At 45.0% G+C, this 20,602-nt stretch overlaps 1 protein-coding gene across 7 annotated transcripts in view; it reads right to left on the reverse strand.

The window, feature by feature from the left end:
* Positions 1-20,602, reverse strand: part of PTPRA (protein tyrosine phosphatase receptor type A) — a 129,505-nt gene that overhangs the window by 66,045 nt on the left and 42,858 nt on the right. For all 7 annotated transcript variants that reach the window (XM_075045840.1, XM_075046106.1, XM_075046012.1 and 4 more), the window contains one exon: positions 4,007-4,078. In XM_075045840.1, the coding sequence (XP_074901941.1) occupies positions 4,007-4,078 (72 nt within the window). The remainder of the gene's footprint in view (positions 1-4,006; positions 4,079-20,602) is intronic.

A 20,602-nucleotide genomic window follows, 5' to 3' on the forward strand; every position in this document is an offset into this window, starting at 1 on the left:
GTCTTCCTAAACACCTGCAAGAGGAAACCTGCTTGCAGAACAAGCTACTGAAAAAAAAATAAATTACTATTCAGGGAGGTAGTTGTCAGAAATAAGATGGAGTGTGGATGTGTGTGTTTATACACAGCAGCTCCAGGTACGGGTTGCAGGTCCCAACATGCTGCCCGGTGTGGTTTCTGTAAGCAGTTGTCTCCTTCACGTCCCCAGCCTGCAGTCAGCTTCAACAGCCAAATGCTGGAAGTGTGTGCTTAGTCCTGGTGGTCTGTGAAACAGTTCATACAAATCCCAGGGTATTTTTAGCATGCAGCAGGCCAGGTCAGCTCACATCGGTGACAAGAAATCCCATGTAGCTGTTTGAAGCTTCATAGGAAAGAGGTGGGGAGAAGTACCTACGGAATTTAGGAGCACCAGTAATTTGTGATTTCAGGTCTCAGGGCAACCTCCGTGCTTCCAAAAAGCCCTCCAAGGGTCAGCCTACACATCAACAGATACCAAAATTTGACAGCAATTTTAAAGGTTTGAGAAGGACCACAGCTGTTGGTGGCTTCATCTGAAACTACAGGAGCAAATCTTCCAAGCGGAAGAAAAAGCACTTCTTGGCTTGGACACCATCCAGTGCAAAAGCCACCAGGGTGAACCAGTGCAGGACTGAGATGGGACCTAACCTGTCACCTCCTCTTTGCTTCTCCTGCAGTTTGCTCACAACTGCATGGACTCAATGAGAAGATCGAGCTATGGCACCATCGCACTTTTTTGAAGAGCAATCCTTAAGAGAGAGGGTGCAGGGTCCGACTGCTGCAGCAGCCGGTGACTCCACACTGACGGCTACAGCTGGAGGGGACAGAGCCACGCAGCAGCAGCACGCTGATGACAAATTAAATTTCAAGTTAATACGGGAACGCATACCAGAGGAACGAGGCAACCACAATTACTGACTCTTATCTCGCAGGAAAGATCTTTCAGTTATTGTGGGTAGCACCGAAAACATCAGCTCAGCGATCGGCACTGCTGGAACCAGTGAGAAGAAAACCACACATGTCAAGCCCTTCTGCAAATCCACAGGGCACGTCTGCTTGGCTCCCACCTCCCAAAACATGTTGGCAACACAGCTGGAAAAGGCACAGGGAAGGATATGGATGGTCTGAAGGTAGCAAATAGCTTTGGATGGATTTTGTTGAAACAAGATACGTGGTTTTAGTACTCACTCAACACAAGACGGCACTCAGCTCGGCACTGCACCAGTATTGATGTGACTGTCACCTCCACGCTTGGATGGTTTTCTGCCCTTTTGAGTAGCTTGCTGTAAGCCTGTACTTACCTCCAACCATATGCACAACTGTAACACACTCAAAAAACCCACTGGTGCCAGGACACACACACAGCCTGGACGGTATCCACATCAGATGGCAATTACTAATCAGTGTATCTGGCAATGTTCTGCATTCTCAAATACAGACAGCTCAACACAATGCCATGTCTCCATCACATTACACACCTCGTTCCTATTGCTTTCAACATGCACTGGTGCTCTTCCTGACCCAGGACCATTCACACAAATGGTGGGACCACTAATGCCCTACCTGTCTCATCGCTCACACCTGCACCTGATGCTCTGTGTCATGGGGATTTATTTCAGTAAATGAAGAAATTCTCCTCCTCATTTTCCCCTATTAAAGCCAATTTTTGAGAAAAAAAGTACATGACACGAAGTATTTTAGATGAACATCCCAACATGTTTACCTTAACCTTTTCTACTCTCTACAAAAAGAAAATAAAGAATTAGAAGCAAATCATTTAATACCATCAGGTTTAGTCAAATTTTAAGTGAGGATGACAGGTTTAGCATCCATGTAGAATTTTGAGTAAAATAAAAAAGCTTGCCTTTCTACATGAAACCTGGTTTTAAGTCACCCAAACTTCAAGTGATTCTTTCATTGCTCTTCTTATTCCTGTGAGACATTGTAATTTTAAATATTGGATAATTTGAGTCTGCAGCTTGAAGGTTTCTTCAAAACGTCAGCTTCTTGCTTTTTGTAGACAGACTGATGACACTGTAGCTAATTTGCTTAATTAGCCATTTACAGAAAGATCTCTCTACGAGAATGTGAAACCCTTCAAATGAAATGCTTTAAGTGCAGAATCAAGAGACCATCCATAATGATTGTTTACTCCTATCTTCTACGTATTTTTGGGCCACAATATTTCAATCAGCAGCTCCTGCAATTGATGACATTATACTTCCTAAATACAAAACTGCACTCTGCAAGAGGCCATGCATAATTGTCCCAAGTTTCTCCTAACAGGAGGATGTTGCTTTTTAAAAAATTGCGCTGGGATGAGAAGGAAAGAAGTCAGCACATAAAATAAACACACACATCCAGACGCTGTTGCACAGACCAGAAGGAGTCTTCCCCTTGGTTTCAGCAGCTTTGTTTCTATTACTCCATCTTCCCTTCCCCCAAGCACTTGGCTTTTGCTGACCGCTGCATCCAAGCACACAAATCCTTCTCCTAATGGGTGCTCTGGTACCGTGGAGCACAGGGAGAAGGCTTGCACAGATGTTCATTTTGTAAGAAACAATAATTCATGCAAATCCCTGCTCCAAGCAAATTCCACAGTAGTGCATCTTATCGCAAGCCAAACAAAAAGTAGAAATACATTTGAGAACCGTAAACCTGTATTAAAAGAATTTGCTCTTGTTACAGCTTGAATTTCCCCCTCTCCCTCCAACTACTCAGCCAGTAAACTATCCAAAACTAAACACCAACCAAACCACTAATTCTGCCCATGCTAATAAGAAGTGTAAACCCCAATTGCAACATAAAGCAAAGCCTGTGTTAAAGTACGATAGATGTAACACACTCCACGTTCACCCATAATACTTTCTTACACATTTACAGTCCGAATAAATGCAAGAACAAAATCCTCGCCATGATGTTGGTCTCACCAAACATCTCACAGGGCTCCAAAGCAGAACATCCAATTTTGCTATATTTAGGGTATTTGCACATCGCAGAGGTTTGTTATATTGGTGGGAACTCAGAGACAGCTCTACCGCCTCTTCAGGCTTGTAAATTGAAATGTTATGAGAGTGTGTAGAGCAAAGCCTGGAAAGGCATAGGGTTCTCTTGCCTGAGTAAATTCAAGACAGCTTTTGCATTGCAAATCGCTTGCTCTCTGCTCCAGCCCTCCTGGGTTTTTCTGACTGCAAGGGGAAAGGTCGACTCACATTTAGGAGTCTTTATGGTGACTATGGTGAAGACCCTCTTTCCTATTGCAACAAGAGGCAGAGACCAGCAGTGACCATTGCACCACCCTGATGATGCTTCTAAGCACAGCAGCCATGGCAGAAATGACCCAGCAAGACAAGAATCTAGACATTAAAATATCATAAAAACCACTCATAAATATATTTAACTCTGCACACATTTGTGTTTTGTTTTCCAAGGTTGTCCAATAGTTTAGTGCTTTTAACATCAGGGATTTTCCTCCATTTCATTAATCAAGAATTGAGTGCTCTCTTGCCACATTTGGAGATAGACCAGCTTTCCACAGAAGCTCAAGATTATGAAAATAAACTAGTAAAATATATTTTTAGGTTTGGGTTTTTTTTTTTTTTAGATGGCAAGTTAGAACCTGAATTCCAACTCAACCACTATGTTTCAGCAGAACAAAAAAATCCCTGTGCTGAGTGCTCTCAAATAAGAGTCATGCCCCTTCCAACTCTGCACCAACAGAGACCTTATTATCCTTTGGGGGAGGAAGTCAGATTTTTTCCACTTAGTTACATTCCCAGGTAGTTCTTAAACAAGACTTCCCTTCCCTCTGTGTTTAAAGGGACACTTTAACAAAAGTTAATGTCTTGGCTGTGTGCTGCTCCATACTGCCATCGTTGTGTACTGAACCCTAAAATAGAGTGATGACTGGCTGGCCACTGGCCAGCACGATTTTATTTCAAAGAGAGGACAAATGCCAAGAGGCCAAAATTAACAACACTTCTTCCTACCTTAATTATTATAAGCAAATCGTCCACCTGCATCTCATTAGGAGCCCATAAAGGTTCTTCCAGTGGTGCCCCCTGCAAACAAACAAACAAAAAAAGCTTTTAAAACCAAAGAGTTAAAATTCAGCAACATCTTTGGAAGACAGTATTTCTAGTGCTGCCAGCAAGGTGATTCCACTTCATTTTACCTATATGCAAAATGCTGCTTTTCATTATTGCTCAAGCTAAAGACACACTTGAAAAAATGAAAATAACTTTTAAATACAGAAGGCAAAATCATGGGAGTTTCCAGGGTTAAAAGTGCTTTTGGGCAGAGGCAGCAGCAGGTGATTACAGGTCAGCAGCAGCAGTTACAAATGAGAAGGAGACTCTGATGTTCACAGCTTCACTTGATAGATGCAATGCTGTTTGTGGAAAAGTAAAGCAAAGCTTAGGAGGGTCCACAGCTAGAAGAAGTAGATAATTTCTATCGTAGTGAAGGCACCATATTCACCTTGGGCTCCGAGTGTGTATTTACCCAGGCGCAAGCGGTTGGGGCATGTGAAAAAGCAGTTCTGTGTATGTGCATTTATTCCCACCCCAAGGGAAGGGGCCAGAAAGCCACACTGTGGTCACTGGCACTTTTGATGGCCACGTTCCAGTGAGGCAGCCATCAGAGGACTTCCCCAAGCCCAAACATCTCTGGATACAGACTTTGGCTGTAGGATCAAGTGCAATCCTAAAGGGAACAGGCTGAAGCTTGCCCCTGTGGTTCAGGTGACCTGCAGTGATGTTTGTGATGTTTTCATGTGTCTGCACAAAGCAGCTTCCCTCCCCACCAGCTCTCGGATGTGGGTTCCTCACTCCATCGCAAAGCCGCACCGCAGGGGCCCGTGGTGTAATCACGAAGTCGAGACTGTTCTGGTTGATCCTCATTTTTACATGACAAGCCAAGTCGCTCCTGCTTTCTCCATCTCTGTTGTCCCTCCCAAAATATGTTTTACCTACATCAGCTCTGAGGCAGCAGCAGGCTCCTTGCAGGAGTTTGCAGAACCAACCCTTCTTTTCACTAATCCCAGCTTCTGGGCTGATGCTATAGAGTAAGAAATTAGAGACCTGAGGCACTTCTAGATTTAGAGTTGAATATATTTAACCAAGTTAATATTTTTTTCCTATCGACATCTTTTCTCCCCAGTCTTGGGCAGGATGCGACCCAGCCATCTGCTTTGTCGGTGCCAAGTAGCTGTGGAGCTCAGACATAATCCCCGGGTGATCTCCTCGCTGCTTTTCATCCTACTCAAGTGTTGACTCGAGCACTTGTTCAATTAGACAAGTCTCAGCACTTCAATCAGATGGGCGCACAATGCTGATTTTTACCTCCACAGAGAAGAAAAAGTCTGATTTAGTCGAGTGTGATAGAACCAGGATCTTCAAAGCAATGAGACCTGGAGATCACGTCTGCTCTGAAGTCTGCCAGAATCGCTGCTTAACCCGAGCAGACCACCAGCAACCAGCAAGTTCCATTTTAAGAGAAGCTGAGAGAGAGCAGATTAAAAAGACATTGGATCTGGCAGGGAGGAGGAGAGCTGGGTTACTATCCCGCTATTTCTTTCTTAAGGCAACTGGAGAATGGCTGAGGCGTCTGCTTTCTCTTGTCTCTGGCTCAAAGTGAGTAACCCACAGATGTGCTGAACTTGCCGGTCCCCCTGTACCACTTGCATTTTCTTCCTTACAATCCAGCTTTTCCCAACACCTCCCAGTGACACTGCTGTCGCTGAGGCAGAGGGGTCTGGGGGCTGCAGAAATGCTGTCCAGCCTTCAGCCTGTCCTCTCTTCCCTGTGCAATGGGGATGAGGTCCTTCCATCCTCCAGTTAGCTATATGCATTTAAAACAAAGGGGTAAATTTTACAGGACCAAATCAGGAAGCTGGCATGAGCAACTGTGCTGTCAATATTTTCATGGTCAATTTAATCCTTCATTCACAAAGCTGCCAGATTCAAAATGCAGCCTCGGACAGTGCTAAGTGCAAGAAAAGTTGGAAGACTTTGCATTCATCTCCAGTTTCAGAAAGGCTGATGGAAGGAAGGACTCCCTTTCCCTGCCATTATCAGCATCACCTGAGAGTTAAACGGGAATCAGCAATGAAGCTGAGTTTTTACAAAGCCTGGAGAAAGACACATGCAGTAGACGCTCATGGCTCCTTCCAGGATGAGGCCAACATCATGCTGAAAGAAAAACGTACACTGGGAGGTAATGAAAAAAAGCAAATGCAAAGGCAGAATGAAAACAAAACAGCCTATAAAAGCTTATAAAAGTCAATGCAACACATTTGAATAGGTTTTAGAGCAGGCTGTGTCTTAGATGGCTGTAAAAACAGATCAGCAACAGCAGAAGAGAGTAATTCATGATGCATGCATGACTTGCAGTGACTCATAAACCTCGTTCCTTTTAACAGGTAAGGAGCGCGGTGCAGGCATGCACTCAAGTCACTCGAGTATGTAAGAGTAGAAACCTCTTATGTTATACATACTCACAAGAATATCTTACATCCACATCTGTTCTTAGAAATTAGTCATACGGCCTGCGTGTAGAGGAAACACGATTGCCAAAGAGCAAACGTACAACAGAACTGAAAGGAGGTGGCGTGTCCCACATTCGGCTTATTTAGCCCTGGCCACACACAAGCCTTTCCACTCATCTGCCGTGCCCTGACCCCACTGTGCCCCAACGTGCCAGCAATGTAATCCGCTTGCCAGATAATCCTTCAAAAACGCGGTATCCTGAGGATCTGGTGCAGTCAGCTGACTGCAGTAAGCCATGGCTGCAACCCACCAGCCTCAGGAATAGTAGGATTACTATTTGTAATTATTATTTGTGTATGTTAGTTGTATGTTAGGATGAAAGCAATTTAATCAGGTAAATGTATACACTGTTATAGCACATCAACAGTAAGGAAGGCACGCTGGCTATAGGAAGGAACTTCCATTTGCTACAGCCAAAATTCAATTTTCCAAGTCCGGCAGCATTGGGAAACTCAGCACTGACCTGATCCAAGTATTTGTGGACAATGCTGTAACATAAAGCTCCTTCAGAGCCTCAGTTATGAAAGAGACCCCGGGACTCAGCAGCCAAGTGTCTTCCAGTACTGTGCTGTGCTGAAAGATTAAAGACTGCTTTGCAAACCTTGCAAGCAAAGTGAAGGAGAAGGTCTACCTTGTGCTCTCATATTTTAGATTCACAGAACAAAACAGTTTTATTGGTAAGATGTTGGGTAAATTGGTTGTGTTTGTGTATTTTTTAAAACAACAAATGAAAGATTAAGAGCTGTGTGCTTGCAAGCTCACCCACAGGCTCCATCCTCTGGAGATGGACTGGTCCAAGGGACAGTCCTTCAACTGGCAGAGCGCAAGTTAATGCCAGAAGAGAGTTCAACCATGCTTATATCTCAACAAATAACAAAGGCAGCCTATCTCGCAGAGCTTGGGAGCCCCAAAACTGCAGCTCAACTGGTGGCTTCCCACCATCAAATGGGAAAATGCTATGGATGATGAGTTACGTGCTTGGGAATGAATAGCTCCTAGTAATTCAGGGGTGTCCAGACACCTCAGCTGAGATCAGGGCCCTATCATGAGTTATAAAGAACTGTAGGATGTTCCTTCCCCAAAAAAGCAATTACATCTGCAAAGAGTACCCACAAAAAGATGGACGGGACCATGAGAATGGTGCCATTCCTTGGTGTTTCTTCTCTCCCAGAGTAGTCCAAGCAGAAGGTCAGTGACTACACTGGTAGGAGAGCCCAAACCCAATTCACAGCCTGGTACCCTGTTTTACCCACTCCATTAAGGCTGCTACACCTCTGCAGCCACTCTCCGTAGCAAACAGGCATACTTAAAGTCATGGGAATTAATATTTTGGTGGACAAGGTGGGCTAGCCAGCATCCAAAATGAGAACTTCACTCAAGCTGCACATTTCTACGCTGGATCATCCTGCTCACTATGGAAAAATTTTACAGTGCAACACCATTTCTTTTATAAAAATGATGAATACAAGTTCACAAACTAAGAGGTCTCTTTTGGAAGAACCCCGCTAAAAAAGTGTTTTGGGAACAGCCACACTAGTTGGGACTTCGGACAAAGACAGCAGGTTTGTTAATCAAGAACGTTAATGGTATAAAACATTACACAGAAAAATGTTCCAAATCTGGGGTTAGCAAAGGTGGCTTACAGTTATAGAACTCCTCCATCTCTTATTAAAATAATTAAAATAAAAGTAAGGCAGGTATTAGTTGGCTAGACGGCCCCAAATCCCGCCGCCTGCGTAATCCACCTGAAAGCCAAGTGTATCAAGGAAAATTAAAGCTGCCTTTAATCCATGCAAATCTCAGCACAGGAATCTTTTATTCTCTTACCTCCTGCCGCGAGTTTATTCCTGCCCCACACCCCCTCGTGCTGCCAGAGCTGCAGGGGCAAAACAACACAAAGCTCCATATTTTAGTAACGCAGAGAAGAAATTTTGGACCTTTTACACATTTTGGGGTGGACGCAGCTTTACACTTTCACAGTTGGGTTGAGACTGAACCCCGTTCCACCTGTGCTTGGTTTAATCATATGTATCGACAGACATAAATTAGGGCAATTTGTGCATAAATTAGGCAGCGTCATTATGCTAATTGGGATGGTATGATTGTGCCGAGTGTGTTTGCAATCTGCCACAATCCTCTGGGACAGCACCGGGAGTGAGCTGCTGCATCTGAAAAGGCCGGTGCTCCGCTGGCATCCCGTTGCGGCAGGTATGGCTGCACGTCACCCTAAAGTAAGCCTAAATAATGGAGGAGAAGGAGTAAGAAGACCTGTTGGGATTTGCTTTGTCTGAAATGCTGGTTTCTTTTCTAAGCTATAACACTGACCTGAAAGAATAACTCTACTTTCTAAAAGTTGCATCCTAACCTCCCCCGTGATGCATGAAACAGGTTGATTATAGATGGGGGCAGAGAGAGGCTGCTAGAAAAATGAACCACAATGGTGCAAACACCAAGGTGTATGTAAGGCAAATAAAGAGCAGGAGACTCAAAGTCCCTGCACTTTGCTTTATGAAACCTAATGTGAAGAAACAAGTCATCCTCACAAAAAACAGAGCCGCTGCACTTTACCCCTTCCAGCCCCCACCTGAATTGCAACAGAGGTTGGGACGCTCGCCAGGATCGGGGCTGTATCATAGCGTATGCCTGATGATCCCTGCCCTAAAAGAAAAAGAACACCTAAATCTTACCAACTGAATGAACGAGGATAATGGAGGAACAAATAAACTGCAGAGCGACAGAGGAACAAATAAATTGCAAAGCGACAGCTCCTCCTTTTTGAGATTCAGCTAAATAGCCATACATGAGTAGGTCAACCTAGTGTAGGTAATTGTCAAGGTAGACCTTCAGGGTCTTCTATCAAAACATGGAGGTTTTTTTAGATACCCTACAGGTATCCTGCAGCCTGAGCCCCGAAGGTCTGCAGGGCCGTGGTCGATGTCCCTGTGCAGAGGACGGCATTGCGGAGCTGCTGGTGATGCTCAGCTCCAGGGGCTGGGCGTGGGTCTGGTGTTGCACCACACCTCCCTTCTCCTTATGGGTACCAAGGGATGCTCGTGAAGCCATTCAATTTTCCTACCAAAACTGGTCACTAGTTTAGCTGCCAAACAGGATAATTACGATGAAAAACCCTACCTGCGGGACTTGAGCTCTCTCCCTTCAGAGGGAATTCGAGCTTGGTTTATTCTCCAGGATCCAGCCAGGAGTTTTTCCTCCGACAGACGCTGGCACTTTGCCTGGCTAAAAAACATACAGCAGAAAAGCACCATGCGCTAACCCACTGCTAAAAGCATTTTAAAAAAATCAACTTTGGGCAAACCATATGGTAACACTCACTACACCACAGGTGAGAGCAAACACAATACGCTCTGTACAGCGTGAAGTAAAAATAATAATTTTTCAGAGAATAATGATGCTTAAAGACCAAACCGGCCCAGGAACAGATGCCCAAGTGAAAGGCTTTTAATGCCTTTGACCTCAGCATTTCTGCACTTTTGCATTTCTTTGCTGCTTTGACCTTATAAATATCAAGGGATGATTTTCACAGCAGCACCCAGAAGCTGCCTGGCTGCAGCACGGGGCCAAGCTGTGCCCCGCAGACCTCCCAGGCTGAAAATATTACAGAATCCTGCAGAGGTACCTGGAGGATCAATGATCAAAGCCACAAACCTTGTTTACAAGCAGGCACAGCAAGCACCCCAAACTCAACCCAAGGCAAAGGAAGCAGGGATAAAAACAAGTTACTGCAGGAAAGGGAAAACGAAGGTGAAAGGATGACAATACTAAAAGGGCAGCGGCACACAGAAATCGGGGGATGCTCCATAAGCAGCAAGAGCAGGGAGCAAATTTGAGCTGCCCCAGCTACAAGGCCAAAGGAATTACCAAGGCACAAAGCAAAAAAACCCACAGCCAGCTTCCTTCTGCTCTTCTGCAGCTCTCCTTGAGCACAAGTGGCTGGGTGGTGGCTTTTTTCCCCCCCTTCTTTAAACAGGACCCCCCCCCCCAAGTAATTTAGCAGTGAAAGCAAACTCGTCTCTCCCTCCCTAAAAAGTACTATGGATGCTGGCACCATCCAGCATTAGCACCTTAGCACCCAGTAATTCCCCAGCCTCTCCGAACACCGAATACCTTGGCACAGCAGCAGCTTTAAAAACCTCTTCTCTCCACCCTTTGGTGATAATTAGTTTAAGTCTGTCACCAGCAGATCAGTTTTGGATTGCAACTAAGCCAAAGCTTTATGAAAAGGTTTTGTCCAAAGACTCTCCATATCAAATCAGTTCAAAAAAGGAAAATACAAAATACGAACTGGCTGCACCATCAGTTTCAACAGCTTCTGCTGCTAAGAAGGGAATACAGCAAGACTTAAAAAACAAGTTCAATAAAGTTTTCTTCACTGTTTCATTTCCCCTTAAAGCATAAGACCAATTTGGTTTTGTTTCCATCAGAAACAGTTTCTTTAATTGTTTTTGATGGGAGCACAACACAGGGACCCGGTGTGCAAAGCTGCCCCAGCCCCTGCCAGCTCCGAGTTAATGGCACAAGGCACTGATCTGCTTCGCTACGGCAATTCCTGTAATTCAAGTCTGGCAAACAATTCCTAGCCTGAAAATGGGACAGCATCCAATTGTTATCGCCTTTCTTCTATAAAAGAATTTAAAAAAAATCCAGCCTATTTACTCTACCTGCCTATTTACCGTACTGGCAGTACCACCACTCAGGCATGACAGCAACAAATGCCAGCAGTTCTTGCAGTTTTGCCTGTTGATGTTTCTCCTTTCATCCCAGCAAAAAGCATGTCAAAGCTAAACGAGCAATCAAGAGCAAAGAAAGCATCTGGCTGCTTCCCTGACAACTGAACAAACTGGCAGTTTTCAGAAGGTAAAGCTTTCCTACGCTTCTAACCAAGGCAACTAATTTTATGGTTGGACTCAATGATCTTAAAGGTCTTTTCCAACCTAAATGAATCTATGATTCTAATATGCAGTCACCTTAATTTTGGTGCCAGTGCTTCCATACATCCTCACTAATGTTTCTAACCTCCATTCATCTGTACTAAACCACCCTAGGATTTCCTGCCCCCAAAATAGTTTATTAAAGACCAAAACCATAATCAGTTATCTTGTAGCTGCATCAATTGTGGACCTATTCCACCCCAGCGCAGACACCAAACCCTGGCTAAACGCATGAACTCAGCGTACCGCACACAAACGTAGGTGAAAAGGTTTTGTTTGAACGGTTTCGCTCACTGCGACACACCTGATAAGAGCCTGCAGCAACGACACACCCGGAGATAAACCAGACGGGTTCAAATCTTCAAAACCCAATTAGGCATCCTGAACGGGGCGGGGGAAAACAAACACATAAAGAAAACATGCTGTGTGTAACAAGACCATTTCCCTTGGCAAATCTTTCTGCTTTCCTTTCCTCGCCATATCCGTGTGCACACATAGAAATCGTTCCCTTGCATTTTCTGAGCTACCTTCTGGCTCTGTTCCCATGGATGGGCTGCAGGGCTGAAGCCCGAGTCCCGGCACAGCAGCACCTCCAGGAGCATCTGGCAATCTTCTCCGGGTGCCTGGCAAAATTCAGGTCTCCCTGTTTCTTAAGAATACTGGAAGATGCAAAGAGACCGGGCAAAGCTGTTTGAAAAGAGGTCTCCTCTACAAATTGAAGTGATATAGTTGGGAAAAAAAAAGAAACCCAGGCATGCAGAGGCGGCCACCGACCACAAGAGCCACGTCCCGGGAAGTCAGTGGATGCTCAGCTGTATGCGAGAGGTGCTCATCAGTGATGATTTGATAGTCAAATATTGGCATATGGGCCAATATGGATATAAGTAGATATGTAAACAAGCTGTGACCCTACCTGAACGTATCTTGGGAGGGAACATCAGTCTTCCTGAGCTTTGTGCCAGGGACAGTAGAGCTGCTGAACATATCATACACAGGGCAACATGCAGCCCACGCTGAGGTCTCGTTTCCAACCTAGCAAAACTTTTGCAACTTTTTTATTCCTCTTCCTCTTTTGACTTCCTTAATGAGTAAACATACTTATGAAGGGGGGAAAAAAAAAACATTTGCACGACTCAGTCGTCCTCTGTGCAGCCCGGGTTTGCTAGGAGCAGCTCAGATGAGCAACAAGACATGAGATTTTTAGCAGCGCAAGGGGACACGATGGCACGGCAGCACTACGCATGCTGCCAACGAGGCCAATTTCTGCTGGTGGCTCAGGGCTGGCTCCGTTTTCGGGAAGGCATGTTAATCTGACCCACTCAGTGAACAGAGCTGTCAGGACATACAACTTGTTTGCAGGAGGCTTGGCCGTATCCTATACGTTTTGGGAGTGAACGAATGTAGCAAGCTGGCATTTGTGCTTCTCCAAAGGTTTTGGGAAAAAACCCCACATACCCATCATGCTGTTGGCTTGCCAGATCCTGAATTCAAGAATTTCTATGTCTGACCAAGGGGATACACGGGCTACCCCTAATCCAAAGGCCATCCCGATACGGCAAACACAGCTACATGCTGTATTGCCACCACCTGCTCCGCTCACCAATGCTAACCAACCTGATGGAAAGCTCCTCGTTCCTGCCAGGAGAGGTTTCAGTTTTGTGACACACACATTGGGTTTTCCTGATGATCATTTCACCAAACCCCAGCCCAAAGACTGCCAAGTCACCGGGCAGAGCTTTATCCGCTTGAAGGCAACCAGGAGCTGTTTTTAAGGCAGATCCACGTGACGCAGCTTGTATGATGGAGTCAAGCGGTGGTTTCAGCTGTGATTTCCGTGCACACAGGCGGCAGAGCCAGGGCAGGGACACCGAGTGACCCTTCAGGAAGCAACCCAAGAAACAAGCTCCAGACAGATTTCTAAAAATGGTTATAGCATTGGACAGTGATAGGACGTTCTTCATTCCTCCGCACAGATGGATTTCTGAGCTTTGGATATAAATACAACATTGTTGTAGCCAGGATATTGTGCTTTTCTCTTCCGGGTCGCAAGTTCAGAGCTACAGCAAGTCATGTTGCTCAAAAAGCAACGGCTCCTTTACGGCTGTTATTAACGCTTGGATTCCCCAGCACCTTTTTTGTTGGGCTCAGGGTTAATGCAACAACCCTGGACCCTTTCCAAAGGCCAGTCATCTGCATCGTGAGATCTTTTATTAGTGCTGATCAGGACACCCTGTTACACACCTCTGCAGCACCTCGAACCCAGTACTGCTCCAGTTGAACATCAAACAAACCTTCAGCAGACAACGATAGCACAGAATAAGGCTTTTAACAAAAGTGTAAGCTGAATATGGGGGAAAAAAATTTAGCCACAGCATCAGAGACCAAAGGAAAATGGGTTTTCACTTCTGGCACTGGCACCGCACCACGTCAGTGCATTCATGGAGGAGTTTCACCTCCAGGCTTGACTATCAGGCTCTGATTTTAGATTCACTGTCAAAATAATGTTTGCAAAAAAATCCACTTAATTTTATATAGAACAAGGATCCATGAACATTTTTTTTTTGCTCACATTTATTTATAAATGGCTTGAAACAACACACACCCATGTAAGATAGGCGTTGCCCCAGCAGTAACTGGGAATGGACCCTTTGCACACTGCACAACCAGGCTTTTATTTCTTGCGGATTGTTCAGCACTTTGCACCAAAGATTAATGTTGGCTCTGTTGTAGCTTTTAGGCTGGATGAGATTCAGAGTTTTGACACTCCCCCCCCCCCCCCCAAACACCACTGAAGTCCATGTGGACTCAGAGGACCTAAGGAACAGGAGAATTACAGCACAAATCTTTATGTGCATCAGGTGTGAAAGCATTAAGCATCTCGTTAAGGGTGTTATTACATTACAAAGGGACTATAAGGCAAATTTCTGGAGATGTAGCCCTGGAGGAGTCATCTCCTGGTCCATATCACCCAAATTCTCCCAAACACTCAAAGACCCAGGACCCAATTTTTTTTTCGGCAAGAATTTTTGATGTTTCTGTTGGAGGGATACAGTGGATGGCAGGACAAAACCTGTGGGACTCATCATGCCGGTAGCAGGATCCCTTCAACACTGCACAAGGAGTCCTACCATGGGAATTTTGTAACCTTTGGACATATTGGAGATGGAAAGTGGAGCCAAAAGTCATGGACAAGACCTCCTCATGGATGGAATATCTTTGACTGAGCTGTGGTGCCAGATGTTGTGTGCAGCTGTGGGGCTTTGCTTTAATCCATCAGAATGATCTCCCATAGTCTTCAGACGACCAAATGCAAGAGAGCTCCATCTTCTCCAGGGGTTTCTGTTTTGTTTCATTACTGAGATCCTGCTCCAGCAGTAAAGTAAGCCATTTGGTTCTCTGAAAGTCCTCTCCAACCATCATATTTTTTGTGTAAAAATACAAAATGCTGCTTTAAATGGTTGGGTTTCGTTTTTTATTTAAACCCACACATTTTCAGTTTAAATTTGCTCAGGTCCTTCACCCAAGCGAAAGCAAGTCTCCAGCCAGGACTGCCTCCCCACACAGATGTCACATTCCTACCTTAGCTACCATGACTGTTTGATACGATTAACTACCTAAGCTTTAAAAGAAAAAATTAGCAGTAAAGGTGCCTAGTACTCAGCCTCCTACCAACACCCTCAGCGTTAGTATTGCAAACTCTGAAACCCCAGTGCAAACAAATTTGAAAGTCTCTCAGTTGTAAATACAATGATTGGCACTAGGTTGGCACTGCTACGTTTTCTAGTGCTGGACAAGATAAGGCTTTAGGCAGCCGGCAGAGCTCTCAGCATTGCACCCCCCGCGCTGGGATGCCCTGTGGTCATCAGTCACCAGAAGGAACTGTAGAAAGCCAACTTGGAGGCTCCTGCCCCATCCACCGGACAAACCCGTGGAGGGAGGGTGCGTGGGAAGCACGAGGGTGACAGATTAAACAGCTGACTTGTATGCAAGAGGTTTCTCTGGCAGGGCTAAATGTGTTTTTTTCGCCCCCATAGATCATGCTCTTTGCTGCATTAGGCACTATGGAAGTGAAACTTATTTCTGCAGATCATATGATGGTCAGGCACTCGGTGCCTGAGACGATCTTCCAGGCTTGGCAGCAGGAGGCACTGGGGCAAGAGCAGGACCTTGGCTTTGCCTGTAAGCCCGAGAGTAGCCAAGGCACACTCTCACCACCACGTCTGATGGAGACCCTTGAGCAGTGAAACCTATCCTGGCTGCCGCAGGGTCCAGAACAGCATCAGGAGACCCTGTGTGTTGATGGGTCCAGCCTACCAGGAGCATCAGCTGCAATAGGCATTAATAAGACAGGCTACAACAAGACGTCTGTATCTAACTCTCGAGATACATAGCTGCTTTTCACAGACTTTTCACAAGCCTAAGGAAAAACAAAGAAATCCATCTACCACTTCTTAGGGAGGTACGTGCTCCAGGTAAGACAGTCTCCTGGGAAAAAGGAGAGTAATTTTCTTTTTCTATTTCCACTACTGGCCTGCAGCATTAACAAAACCAAATTGTTTTACCCTAATCTATCCCTGTTTTCCTTACCATCCTAAACCTTGTCTATTCAAATGAAGGTTTTGCTGCAGAAACTTTCACCGGTGGCAAAGTAATAATCAACGAGCAAGCGTACACATGGGGTTTGACTCTGCATACATGTAAATCAACAGCAAAGCTTCCAACATTTCCAGGGTACAGGTTTTGCAGCAGCTCCAGCTGGGACTAAGTGCACTTGCGTTCCCACAATACCATAGCAAAACAAAGACAATTCTTTCTCTATCTCCAATACTTGAAGCATTAGTGGATTATTTCTCTTATTTTCCTTCTAATAAACAAAATAATGATTTTCAGGGACTTTTTCCCGGATCTGAATAACTGTTTCTCCAATGTTGCTGATATATGCAATAAACTGCAAGCTTTCTATATAGATGCTGTTTATTCCGGTTGAATTTAGTTAGGAAGCTGCTGTACTTTCAAGCACATAAGTCCCAGCAAAAACTGAGAATAAGAAAACAGAATTCAAGTGCCAAGATGTTACAGTTATCATATAGCTGACCTCAAAGATGCAGAGAAACTTCTGGGCTGACTAAGAGTAAAAACTGTGCTTAGAGGGAGATCCCCACTTCCACGCAGGACCGGGAAGTTCCAAGAAGGCAGGTGGGGAGGAAAGGACCTTCTTGATCTTTACAGAAATATTCTGGATTATCCCAAAAGACACACTACAGCCATAAAAGCTTTCTAGAGGAATAAGAAGGTGATGGACACACACATTCAAAGCTGTTCTTTTCCTCTAAGGCAGTATCATTTAAACAGGAGAGTGACGGTGGCTTGGAAATCCTGCATGCTCCTAAAGAGTTAAAATGTAGTTATGGAGACTGGCACGATTAAAATTCTGGTAGAGTATATTTAAATTGCAGGGAAAGCTAAGCTTGTCCAACTGGATAGTCAGACCGCAAGTTCCCCCAAATAGGGCTTTGATTTTCCAACACAACACCTGAAATCCTCTTCTGCTTTTATAAAACACATGTGGAATCACGCTCCCTATTGCACAACATGTCTTGAGGAATAATTCCAGGTATATAGGTATGAACTGGAGGTAATCACTCTGGAAGGGCTGAGAATTTCACTGGCAACAGAGAAGACGACAAGCCTGGTCCCTGGTGGCAATGCTGCCTTGAGAGCTACCCACAGTGGTAGCACCTACCAATGCAAGGTCATGGGTGGCTTTGCATGGCACTCGATGGCAAAGAAATATGAGCAAATATCCGAGAAAAACACTAAAAGCAAGCAGCTTTTGTGGTCCATACAACCAAACCCAGGAATCATTTACTGGGTACTTTGCTCTGCTCTTCCAGGCAGTACTTTTGGGCTGTGAGGTCAGCCTTATGTGAGGAGTCAACTCGGAGAGGGGAAGTTGTCCATGCATTTTGTGTTCATGCAGCCCATTACAAGGAGGTGAGCTCACCTTTGAGGGCTTCTCCCAAATACCTAATTTTCATAAAGGTGTTCTCAGTTCACCAAGCCTTCTCTGAAATATATTGCTGCCCCAAAGCTGCCGCTTATTATTTCTGTACCCTTGCATTTCCCCCATGCTGCTCTGACACTCCAATAATTGCCACTGTTTCAGTATTTTTTCTTTTCTCAAGTCTGCTGCTTTTGCCAGCCTTGTTTTAAAATATGCTGCCAGGTTGAAATAAAACCTGAATGCATTTTGCTTAGCCTGTGAGGGGCAGGTCAGCACTGAGAGGGGAGATCTTCCCCCCCAGCAAAAGGCATCCTCTGTGCAGACCATGCAACCATCTGAATACACTGTACACAGGAGCTCCCAGTTATCTCTTCTGTAAGGGACTACACACCACCATGTCCCTTCTCCACTAAGCAAGGCTGAAGTTTAAAGCTGGTTTTATCAGACTTAGTCTAGAACATGTGTATGGGATCCAGGATCTCCCAGATTTGGATTACTTTCATAAGGAAAATAACCTGAGCTCTGCTGCAGATGAAAGCACAGAGACATGGGGCGCTTGAAGCCATCCTGCCCTTTGCTATGTGTGCCTAAACTATCTCCTCTGACAGCGGCATTTTTAGTTTGCTACCTCTACTGCCACACGTCAGAGAAGCAAAAATGATTGTGCAAAAATGACTGCACATGGGTATGTCTGTATATCAACAAACCGAGCTGTGCAGTCACCACTCCAGAGCTGACACAGGAACGATTTTGCAGCTTTATCCCACGCTTTCGTTTTAAAAGCATCGTTGATTGACAGGAGCCAGTTCAATGGACTCACAGGAAGGCAAGGGCAGGAACAGGCTGAGAACAAGGCTGCCGCTTCCCTCCCAACAGCAGAAAGCAGCACACACCAACCATGAGCTGCTTTTGTTTTACATCTCAAAAAAAAATCCACCATTGCTTGCTCCAGGACTGACAACTGCCTGTGCAAGCAGCAGGGCTAAAAACCAAACTGCACCTTTGCTAAAAACCAGACTTTATGGAGTTTCAATCCTGTAAAGAGGCTTTTTTTAAAAAAAAAAGGTAAGAACATTTCAACCCAAAGCAAATCCCAGAAGCAAAAGCCTCCTCTGGATGCTGTTGGAGGTCAAAGGACTATTAAGCATCTAAAAACCCAGCAAGTGACATTAAGGGATGCTGTACAGGTGCGGGCTAGGAAGATCTCAGCCGTACCCCGACACCACCTGCTCAGGGCACGTCCTTCGCCACGCCGTGGGGTTCCCAAGCCTCGGTGGTGCTTTCGGAGAGGAAAGGCAAGCGGCCCCGACGGCAGAGCCTGGATGAGTCGGGCTGTGCAGTAACCACTAGCAACTGTGCCTAATCCAGCCCAGAGACAAAACTGCCAGGGCTCATTCATACCCACGTCACGTGCTGAGCAGAGTCTGTGCATGGCCACAACTACTGCAGGGTTTTTTTTTCAGTTTAAGCTTAGTTTCAGAACAGTTTGGTTTTGTTTTTTTTAATAAGCATATTTAAATCAGTTTTTACAAAGATGCAATTTTAATAGATAAGGTTGGGGTCAGCTTCAGTCTAAAGGATGTACAAAAGCTTTTCCCACTGCATATTCACTGTACAAAATACATTTATTTCAGTGTTTTATTTCCATAGTATTGCAGAAATTATCAAGAAAGAAGCTGCTCTAGTGCTGATGTTCTTGATTTTTTGAAAGAATTACAAGAAAGAACAGAAAAATCATGTTGAAGAGAAAAGGATGAAATCAGCAGTTGCTCTGCCCCATATTCAGAGGACAGCACTGAAAAGCCGCCTAAATGACAAAATAATGCCAGTACCACATCACCTATTAGGTGTATTAAAGGCAATGAATGTCAAGACTGGAAGGAAAAAAATCTTAGAAATGCCTGTTTTCTACTGAAGTTTCAGAAGAGATGAGTCATCAGACACATGGGCTAATGACCTGGGACCAAATTTCACTGAATTGCTAATCCAGATTTTTGGTAGCTTCAACAAATTTTTATTTTTAATTTTAATTCTAATTTATCTGATTCTAAGTTGAGAAAGCCAAAGATTAAATGAAGACAGAAAAGCTTTCAACCCCTTGCTTTTGATCTATGAATACAGTGGAGGTGGGATGGACCCAGGTGCATAAGGAAAGACAAGGAAAAAACTTGAGGTATGTGGTAGCTGCACAGATACACATATATTTGTCCCTTTTTCTCTCTGGGCACACTCAGTTACCAGCACCAGGCGAGAAAGGGACTTAACAGCTTTCCAGCATCTCCAAGAAGGTCAGGCAGAAGAACGAGCCAGGCTCCTCACAGAACTACACAGCGGGAGGACACGAGACAATGGGCAGAAGATGAAACAAGAGATGTTCAGACTGTAGGGAGAAGCTTTTCCACCGTGAGGTCAGTCAAACAGGTTGCCCAGAGAGGTTGTGCAATCTCCATCCCTGGAGGTTTTCAAGACCCAACTGGATAAAGCCCCGAGCAGCCTGGTCCAGCTTCACTGCTGACCCTGCTTGGAGCAGGAGGTTGGAGTGGAGACATCCTGAGGCCTCATCTAAGCACCTGAACCACTCTGGGAGCCTGTCTTCCCAAGTATCCCATCAGCAATTAAAGCTTGTGCCACAAAGCCTGTCATGCTACAAACACACAAAAACCTGGATGATGGAATTATTTTATTCTGTATAAAAATGGGTACACAAGAGAACAGAGGTCCCAACACCTCGTTTAAGAGGCATCCCAGCACTGCGATGTTGAAAACCTTCTAGATAACAACCTGAAGCCCCCCTTTCAATGTCACCCCTTTCCTGAGATTCCCACACACACTACAAGACCCCCCCCCCCGGCGCTGTGCATGCAAACAGCCTGCTGCCTCCCCAGCCAGCCCGGGGAGATGTTATTCTTCTTGCAAAAAAAAGCAAAAAAAAAATCCCCTTGATTATTTATGCCGCTCTTTGAACAACACCAGCTATTGTCAGGGAGTGTTTTACAGCTCTGAATGTCACATTGAGAGTCTGGTCATGCCAGTAGGAAAGCCTGCCACTGCCACGTCCCAGCATAAAACGCTTTATTCAAAGCG

The sequence above is a fragment of the Buteo buteo genome, chromosome 1 (assembly GCF_964188355.1).
Source record: "Buteo buteo chromosome 1, bButBut1.hap1.1, whole genome shotgun sequence".
Taxonomy (NCBI): Eukaryota; Metazoa; Chordata; class Aves; order Accipitriformes; family Accipitridae; genus Buteo; species Buteo buteo.